The 10,064-nt window shown below is 48.4% G+C and overlaps 2 protein-coding genes across 2 annotated transcripts in view; one reads left to right on the plus strand and one right to left on the minus strand.

Annotated features, from left to right (window-relative positions):
* Ankrd27 (ankyrin repeat domain 27) overlaps positions 1–1,576 on the plus strand; it is a 51,275-nt gene extending 49,699 nt beyond the window's left edge. Inside the window, exon 29 of the mRNA XM_021167678.1 lies at positions 333–1,576. Within this exon, the coding sequence (XP_021023337.1) occupies positions 333–563 (231 nt within the window). The 3' untranslated portion in view covers positions 564–1,576. The remainder of the gene's footprint in view (positions 1–332) is intronic.
* A 2,642-nt stretch (positions 1,577–4,218) lies between these two features.
* Positions 4,219–9,718, minus strand: Pdcd5 (programmed cell death 5). The gene is made up of 6 exons (XM_021167925.1): positions 9,532–9,718; positions 8,377–8,414; positions 6,617–6,678; positions 5,892–5,983; positions 4,855–4,926; positions 4,219–4,419 (listed from the first exon to the last, which is right to left on the minus strand). Exons 1-6 carry the CDS (start codon positions 9,595–9,597, stop codon positions 4,369–4,371), a joined length of 381 nt encoding a protein of 126 aa, XP_021023584.1. The 5' UTR covers positions 9,598–9,718; the 3' UTR covers positions 4,219–4,368.
* Between the last annotated feature and the right edge of the window lie 346 nt (positions 9,719–10,064).

A 10,064-nucleotide genomic window follows, 5' to 3' on the forward strand; every position in this document is an offset into this window, starting at 1 on the left:
AGAGGTGAAGAGACCCCAAGCCCAGAACTGGTGCTGCTTATATAGGCCTAGGAGAGGCGTGTCTCACACCCGGATTGGTTGTGCTTGGGTTATGCTTATGACCTCATTTGCATGCCTACATCTGATTGGTTAACTTGTCTCTCATCTGATTGGTTATCTTGTCTCTCATCTGATTGGTTAATTTTGGTTAATTCTCAAAACCTCATCTTGGCAAAAGAACCTTTTCTGCCTATGTATGCGTGGTGGCCAGCGGAAGCCAGCGCCACCCTGCAATGGCACATGTGGCTTCCCACAACAGTACAGCTATGAACTAAGTTTTCTCTTTTCTTTAGCCAGAGAAGCAAAGAGTCACCGGAAAGCAGAGTGACCTGTCAGACCAGAGCAGGTATCAGACCTCTGAGGAAGGAAAGAAGGGGCTCCCAGAGAAGCCCGTGTCGAGACAGGCTGCTCCAGGACACCGGCCGATGGTCCGCAGACACACAGTCAATGACGCAGCCATACTCCAGGTCCCAGAGGTGACTGTCCACCTCACCACCCACGAGGCTAGTGTTCCTCGGTCTTAGCGGTAAGGGCCTGGTAAATCTACGGAGACACGAGTCCACAGTAAGATGGTGAGCATGAACGCAGTATAGAACTAAGCATACTTCCAATAACCAGCTTGAGAGACAGCCCCTCCCTCGGACTTACCACCCTCTCCTCTTCAAAGCTAACTCACATACTTGAAAAGGAATGGGAGGGACTGACCGAGCCCCTCCATCGCAGCATTTGGGTTTCCTGGTCACAGGCAGAGACTTCACCACCAGTTTCTGACCTCCTTTGGCTGGAAGGTGCTAAATGCCTGTGAGGTGGATAAGTAGGCAAACCTTGCGCTAGAAGGATCCCCATGTCCAGGAGATGTCAGAGAAGCAATGCCGGTCTTGCAGAACCGTGGATGCCAAGCAGAGAAGCATCCGGTTGGGATGAAGAAACACTTGGACTGGAAACACTTGAACTGGAAGATACCTGAATGCTGTTTTGATGTCCGTCCCAGTGAAAAGGACCTACCATTCTGCCTTGTTCTACACCATGTGTCTGGGGGAAAGCTGGCCGTCGCTTTCCCAACAACATAGACCCCTGGGTTGCTCGCTGCACGTTTGTCTGTATGAATTTCTGCTCACTCTCCTTTCCGTTAGAACCTCCCCAGCACAGCACACCTGACGGATGGTTACTAGAGAGCAGCTTTGGCACATCTTAAGTCTTTTGATTCAAATTCAAAACTTAGAGCACAAACCAGGTCAGAGTTTAAGTTAGAATCTGTTGCCATTGATTCCTTTTTTATAACTTTCTATAGATTCTATTATTTTTTTATGTTCCTGACCCTAAAGTTGCAGACATGAATTGAAAGGATTTTGTAAAGGGGAAATGGTTTTGTGCACACTATTGGAAATACTTGTGAATGTACAGAAGGGAGGGGCTGATTATTTTTCTACAAAGTAATTTATGATTTCTAATTTTCTAATGTGCCTTGGATATGTGCCAAATGATGGAGAAGAAAACAGTAAACTTTGCCTCTCGATCGTGCCGTGCCAGTTTTAAATGTTGCTGTGCAGTTTCTCAGTGAAGTCTTCTGTAGACCTGGCGTTAAAGAGTTTCTCCCTGGGGGAGATGCATTGTGCCTGTTCTTCCTAGGACCCCAATGGCAAACCAAGATGGGGTTACTCTGGAGAATCACGGAGTTTATGAGGCCTCCTGCAGGGCAGTGAGTGAGTGAGAGGTCACACTGGCAGCTCAGTGTCCAGCACAGATGAGGTCTCCTGCCTGTGTGGATGGAGCCCCATCCCTAGTCTTTCCCTGCCTCTCTGTAAATACTCTAACCCCTCTCTGAGGCCGTGTACAATTTCAGCAGAATTGGACACAACTGGCTGGAGGAGTGGGTAGACATTCAGCTGGGGGTCCCCTGGCTCCCCTACCCTCAACACACACACACACCCCTTCCCTAAAGGAACAGTAGCATTCAACAAATCTAGCTGCATTCTTTTGTACGTGGCACAGCTCGTGTGATGGTAGCGGTAGTTTGGCTCCAGGGTGGTCCTGCACCACACCGTGCTGCGTGGGAAACAGTCCTCACCGGAAGGACAGTCTTTTGTATTTAAGGGTGACTGGTATGCACATCTGGATCACTCAAGAGTAGACCATCACCCATCTACCTGCTCCAGGTTGACACGTCAATGGCATACACCATTCTCGAGTACTCACAAAGACACCTTTTCAGGTGAGACTTACGTTACCTTGGCTGGTCTTGACTTCTGTTCCCGTCCCCTCAGCTTCCTCAGGAGCTGTGATTATGGGCCTGTACCCACACACTCGAAACAGGAAAGAATGAACGCAGCCTCTTTCCTGATAGAATGTGTGTGAACGCTCTCAGTTTGTTGACCTTTCTCCCACTTCCCACTTATTGACAATGCGTGTTTGCCTGCTTCTCAGTCTGGGTGGCACTTAGGCCAAAAGAGGGCATCAGATTCTCTGTGAGTAGAGTTCTAGGTGATTGTGGGGCACCCTGTGGTACTTGGAGTCCTATCCAGATCGTCTCAAGAATGGCCAGTGCTCACTACAGCTGAGCCATCTTTCTAGCCCTTCTTTTTTTTAACAAAATGAGAAGTTACTGCTATCTGCTGCTGTCTCCAGAACTCAAGGTTTGTCAGTGCAGAGAATCTCCAGAGGCAGACGCACACATCCGAGGGAAGTGTTCCAGTTTGCCAGTGTGGACTCCTTGGGCACAGGCTCGTCTATCTCTTGCTAAGTCACTGCAGTGAGGAATCGAGTAGGTTACACTAATTATCCTTGCAAGGGTTCCAGTTGCTTTTCCCACTTAAAGGAAAACTTCACATGGCCATAAAAAAAAGGAGCAGTGAGCCGGGCGGTGGTGGCGCACGCCTTTAATCCCAGCACTTGGGAGGCAGAGGCAGGCGGATTTCTGAGTTCGAGGCCAGCCTGGTCTACAAAGTGAGTTCCAGGATAGCCAGGGCTACACAGAGAAACCTTGTCTCGAAAAAAAAACCAAAAAAAAAAATAAAATAAAATAAAAAAAGGAGCAGTGTTCAAGTCTTTGTGTGCTGTTTGCAACTGCAAGCACTGCCCGTTTCACACCCACAGTAAATGCATATAGCACATGAGCTGGCTTCAGGACCCCGTCCTTGTACAAACAGCCAGCTTTCCAGTATCCTTCCACACACCTCAGCCAGTCTTGGCATTAGGATTGGTAACTGTACAGAAACATGTAACAAAAGTTACGACATGTCAGGTGTCTTTCTAGCATTTCATATAAATGAGGCATGAAGCACACTTTTAAGTTTCACGGGTCATTTCTGAAAAGTCTTAGGCAGGGTGGAGAATGTGCCTCAGTTAACACTGTCTGCTTAGTGTTCATAAAGTTCTGTGTTCAATTCCCAGCGCCACACAGAACAGGTGCAGTGCTACACCTATGTAATCTCAGCACTAGAGATGTGGAGGCAGGGGGACCAGGAGTCTGGGGTCATCCTTGGTCATCCTAAAAACAGTAACAGCAAACCCCAAACATTATAGGACAAAAACCACCTGGACCAAGTGCCCACAAAACCCTTCAGTAGGTCTGAGTAGGACAGTGCAGTCCTGAACACAAATTGATTTATTTCTCTCAATTTTTTTTATCATGTATGTGTGTGCTTATAAGGGGTTCGTGTGTAGGTTTCTGAGGCCTGAGGGCATCTGATCCCCTGGAGCTGGAGGTACAGGTAGTTGTGAACTGCCCAAGATAGGTGCTAGGAAAACACCTGGTGTCCTGTGCTCAGTTACTCCTGCCTGCTCCTCTTGTAAACACGTCACTTTCACTGTTCAACAGGAACCTCCTAGTTATTTTTGTAGAAGTATCACTCTAGTTGTTTTGGATCCGAGTGGTATTTGTTCGATAATACACACCCAACAGCTCTAAACAGTAAATTAAATCCAAAGCTGGGACTCTGAGAGGCTACCGGCAGAGGAGGAGACATCCCTGCCTTAAGAATGGCGGGATATGCTCAGCTCTTAGAGCTGATTCTGTGGCCAGGGTTTCATTCTCCTGCCGTCTCTGGCCGCTCAGCTGGCAGAGCTGCTATTTCTCCTCATGTTAACGTCCCAGCTGCAAAGGATAATCCCGCATTGCCAACATTTAAAAGCTCTTGGTAAGGGGAAAACAATCATTCAAAATGCAGCTCTTCTTTTGAGTTGCCTGTGATCCTGAAACACCCAAACTGTTTGAGTTTGAGGTACAAGTTTATTTTTCAAAAGGCATATATAGACAGGGAACAAAGTAAACATTTACAAGGTGGTGACTGTCCTAGACACCGCTCCGGAAGTCTGTCTAAGCACGTCCTCTTAGTAATCGTCGTCGTCTTCATCGGAGTCCATGACTTTTCTTCTGTTGAACTAGGGGGAAATGAAGGAATGTCAGACACTTTTTTTTTTTTTTTTTTTTTTGGTTTTCCGAGACAGGGTTTCTCTGTGTATCCCTGGCTGTCCTGGAACTCACTTTGTAGACCAGGCTGGCCTCAAACTCAGAAATCTGCCTGCTTCTGCCTCCCGAGTGCTGGGATTAAAGGCGTGTGCCACCACCGCCCGGCCGTCAGACACTTTATAAGGCCTCAGATTTTTTGAGAAAAACATTATTACTTAAGTGAGCGTATGTGTGCATGTCTTTGAAGAGGGGTAGGTGTGAGAGGTAACAAGTGTTAACAATTACTCTCCTCTTCCCAACCACATCGCAGAATTAAGATGTCTAAAAGCTCACAGGCACTTGGACAGCTCAGGCAGCTGGAAACGCCACCACCTCCCACCTTCCCCCACCTTCCGCCACACACTTACTTTCACTGTTGTTTTCTTTTCTGTCTGTTGGCTGACTTTCTCAAGTATTTCTATCAAACCTTGCTCTGACACCTATAACCAGAAAGAAAAACAGGGTTACAAAGCAAACAGCATCTCTAACCACTGTCAGAACTCTCCGAGGAGTAGGAAGAAGGAACACAGGGCTCAGGAAAGTGAGCAGTTTAAGTCCATCTTTTGTCACTGCTAGCAAGGCAATGACAACCACTGTGTGAAAGGTCACAGGCATAGATGTGCTACCTCTGCCCACGCTACCCTAGAGACAGCATCCTAAAAAAAAGACCCAGTTCTTTGTAGTTCTGAGTGCAGGCAGGGCTCTGTGCAGCCACTCAAGCTTGAGGACTAGACTTCCCAAATATAATCCTCCCGGTCACACACCCACACCAAATATAATCCTCCCGGTCACACTCACACACACCCACACACACCCACACACACCCACACACCTACACACAGGAACCAAGGACTTCAACCTCCCTTCACAACTAGACAACCTGCACACAGGTGGTATTTTAACTGATTCTTGCAAACCCTATCTCCAGTGCAGAACAGTTTAAGCCAGGAGACTGGGTCACACTGACACACTGTTCCACACATTGCCAGGAAAGGAGAAAGTCCAGCATTTTTGAACATGCCGTCTTCCCTTAAGATGTACCGTGCAGGGATCATTCTCTCCTTTAAAACTTTCTTGGAGTCAGTAAGAATTCTGTATTCAAAGATGGAAGTTACTTGGTGCAGCTGATTTTTTTTTTTTAAGTTTTAAGAATTCATGTGCATGAGTACTTTGCTTCAAAAAGAAACACACACACACACACACCCTACGTGCATGTGTGGAGATGAGAAGGTGGCACTGGGTCTCCTGGAGCTGGAGTTACAGGCACTGGGAGCTGCCTGATACAGCACGGAGAAGCAAGACAGCCAGCGCTGCAGTTGCCGAGCTACCCAGCAGCCCCGAGCCAAGGTATGTGCCAAGGTACTGTGGGTATGTACCGCATGCTGCGCCAGCAGTCTGGCCTTACCTTCCCACTCAGCTGTCCATACCGTGCCATCTGTATAAGGTAGTTCTCCACTGCTTTAGTTTTTTCAGGCTTTACGAGTGCTAAGTTACTTACTAAAAAGAAAAAAATACATATGCAAAAAAGCATGAAGATTAAATGCACTAATTATACATTAATTATACCTGACACTTCCAAAGTATGTCACAAGCTATGTCTGCCAACAGGCAAAAGGCAGATAAGGCAAACAGTGTGGCTAGGCCTTCAAGACCACCAGCGTTCAGCCACATCACTCATGGCAGGAGGGCCAAGACTAAACTCCAGTTCTCAGGTCCTAACCTCCATGCTCTCCTGCTTCTGATAATGTACAGCTCTTCCAAACACGCTACTTTATTCTGACTGGCTCCTTTCTATAGTTTTCCTTTGAGATTTGATGTATGAAAACTCCAGACATCACACCAACACCCAGAATACAATCGATCCCTAGCTCCCATGACCATGACAACCAGCAACACTGCTGTGACTCAGTTCAAGAGTCAATCCTTCCAAACTTTTCTGAAAAATGTCCTTAAGGGGCACCTTCGTAAGGAACAGTGTTTCAATTGTAAAACAATCTCTCTCCAGATTTAGAAATGTCCTACTTCTTACAAACATTCACTCTGATCAGAGCAGTAACCTCACGTGGGTAGCTACACATCCCGTTACCTCAAGCCAATTTTATGGGAAGAAAAGAAATTGAAGATGCTTACATCTGGCCCGGGCTGACTGATCCAGAACTTGGGCTAAGATACTGTTTCTCATCTCTGCTTCCCTACAACCAAACATAAGTCACACAAGGTTAGAACTAAGCTGTCAGCATCTGAATGCACAAAACATTTATTCAGTGTCTCTTTAAAAAACCTTTACATTCATTCATTTTATTTATTTATTTATTTATTTATTGGAGTTTGGGGTGGGCACAGCACAGTACACATGTGAAGGTCACAGAACAATTTTTGGGAGTCGGTTCTTTCCTTTCACCATGAGGCTTGGTGGCAAATGCTCCTCCCTGAGCCATCCAGCGAGCTACCGTGAGACCCCTCTAGTTCCGACTGCATGGTGCCAGGTGCTTCTGCCTTCCAGGAGCCAGCTGTGAATGTAAACTACCAGAACGGCAGGACACTATTTCATGAGGTGGTAGTCCAGGGCAGCAACCATTACCAACAGTAAGTGTCCAGTGTGACACGTGCTACGGGCCTGAAGTGGAGTCTCGGCAGTTAGACAGACAAGTGGACTGTCTTTAGGGAGGACGCAGGGACTTATGGAGGTTCTGAAACACTGTGGCATAGGCAGAACCAGATCTGCCTTGTAACCCTGCAGTCATCGCTGCTTCCTGAATACTCAAGTAGGAACTGTGGCACACTGCTTTCAAACCTTTTTGGAGGCAGGGTTTAGCTATGGAGCTCAAGCAGGCTCAGAATTCACTATGTAGCCAAGGCTGGTCTCAAATTCTTCAGCTTCCTTCCTCAGCCTCCTGAGTGGAAGGACCACGGGTCTGTACCACTACTCTAAGTAGGAGACTTAAAACATTTTTCTGAGGAACACACTACACAAAAGACAGTAGCAGATATGGTCTGGCAGAATTAAGGGTCGGCTGGGGCTGGTTATGCCTATTATCAAGGGCTCATAGAACCAGACTTAATTTATTTCCTTAGGCCACCTTCTCAAGAGTTCCTGAATCTAAGATGCTATGGTCCGTAAGATGTTTATGCCTTATCAGTACTTGAACCCAGGGCTCTGCACATGCTAGAAAATGTTCAACCACTGTGCTACATCCCCAGCCTTTTTTCTTATTAAAAAAAAAAAAATCACTTTAACACAGGGTCTTGCTAAGCTATCCAGGCAGGCCTTGAACTTGAGATCCTTCTGTCTCTGCTTCCCAAGCAGGGATGTTAGAGGCGTGAGCCACCACCAGCTTTATGCGCTCAAAGCATAAAAGAGACCCTAGATGAGGAGTCCTGATTGGAGAGGGAAAACCAACCAACCTGCTTTGAGAATGTGGACTTCCAACGGGTTAACCGTGAAGGTTGCTAAAGAGAATGGGGAACAAGGGACTTAGTGCTCAGATCTTAACACACCCCAAACAACGGCAGAGGCAAAAGCAGGGTGTGAAGTAGTCACGTCAAATGCATGCTTGTACTTGAGTGAAAGTGCTCTGCCACGCGCAGGGGTAAAACAGCAGAATAAGTTAGTATTCACGGACTGCTCACGGGGAGGCCTTGGGTCTAGAATCCCTATGAGGTTATTTACTGTTAGGCTTAGGCAGAACTTCAAAGTGAGGTCTTACTGGAACTACGTGGGTATCTACTGAATCAGACTAAAAAGGCAATTACCTTCAAGTGGACTTATTAGAAAAATCACTAGGTTCTGAGATTCACTAGGAGTCACAGACCAATTCCAACTACTAAATAAAAGAGAAAAACTCAATCTATGAAACCACCCTTCCAGAAAGTTCCGGTTCCAGCCCTACCTTTGTTTTGCTTCCTGTTGGGCTGCATCACCAGGATCCTGAAAAAAAAAAAAATAATTTTACCTTTTAATGGAGTAGAACTTCAAAAGAAGAGAGAAAAACAGAAGGTATGGTAGGGGCCGGGGGAAAGGTGGGGTGAGGCACATTTGTCACCATAGTTAGCACTTAGGAGACACAAGAATCTCAAGTTGCCGGCCAGCCTGGGCTATAAACAGACCATATTCAAAATAAAGTAAAATACCAAGTAAATGAAAACAAAAATAAAGGGCTTATTCGATATTCTTTCTGCTATAGTAGGTTCCTGAGGTGGAAACTGGATCTCACCAAAAAAAAAAAAAAAAAAAATCAATAAGCCAGTTCCATTTGCAATGTTTTCCTTTTATTAAATAAGGGCTGAGGGTGGAACTCAGGGAAGAGAGGGTGTCCTGTATGCTAGGTAAGCACTGTGGCCCAGGCTAACCCCCACTCCCAGCCCCACATTTCCTAAGTGAGGGTGAGCGTCTCAAGTCACAATCTAAAAGAATGTTTGAGAACGCACACATTCCTGAAAAGGCCCCGGTATCATGGAGCCCTATTTTTAACCAGTGAGAAGACTGGAAAAAGAGACCCTGGCTTGGCACGAAAGATGCTGGCTCAAAGGGGGCTGCCACGGAGGTCACCCACCACCACTAGCGTTTGTCCCAAGGCAAGTTTACAACCCGCTACTCCCTCCTAGACGGCACCGCAGGGGCTGAGCACCATCTCTGGAGTCCGCGGTTCGACTCCCGCCCGGGGAGGCGCTGTCAGAGCGGCGTCCTCCACACCAGAGCTCAGAGGATCCCCCTCTACACAGCGCGGGCTTCCGGTCGGCAAGAACCCCCCAATCCGAGGACACCCCAATCCCGGCGGGGATCGCTTGAGGCTCGACGGCAGCGAAAACCGAGACTTGGGCGGGGGGGTGACTCGAGGGCGCGCACACCCCAACCCGCACAAGCCTCACGCGGGACCCTACGGCAGCCGAGGAGGCGGTGGTGACCTCCGGGGACACCCCCACCCCCGCGGGCACACACACGGAGCCATGGGGTACGCGGAAGCCGGGGTCCCACGAGCAAACGCCGAGAGCCTGTGCCTGGGGCGAGGGCGTCACCCAACCCGCCCGCCCGCTCGCTCACTCACTCCATGCTTGGCCTGCAGCTCGGCCAGCCTCTGCTTCCTCAGCGCCTCAAGTTCTTCGTCCGCCATGGCGCGGCTGTCCCACGTCGCGCAGGCGCAGCGGCCGTCGGGGGGTCGCGCAGCCGCAGCCGCCCTCCGGTACACTCGGTTGGAATCGCTTCGGCCGGAGACTCGAGCCCGGCGCCTTCGACTGCGCAGACGCGAGTGATGCTCAGGCATCAAGAGTCGAGTCCCGAGTTGGGGCTGCCGGGCCTCGGCCAGGGTGCCTTGCAGAGGACCGATCCTGTGATGGGAAAAGGGGCAGAACCTCTAAGAGGGCGCATGTGGGTTCCCAGGCTCTGAACTGCGCGTTAACACGCCCCACCCTAATGATTCCTAGGACTGGCAATGGCGCAGTTCAGCAAGGTGTAAACTCTTTAATCGACGCCCTGTCTGCTTCACCCCAACCCCCAAGGGCCTTTGCTGAGAAGATGCTGTGTGTGTGAGTGTGTGTGAACTATGGCAGTACACACACACACATACATACATACATACAT

The sequence above is a fragment of the Mus caroli genome, chromosome 7 (assembly GCF_900094665.2).
Source record: "Mus caroli chromosome 7, CAROLI_EIJ_v1.1, whole genome shotgun sequence".
NCBI lineage: Eukaryota > Metazoa > Chordata > Mammalia > Rodentia > Muridae > Mus > Mus caroli.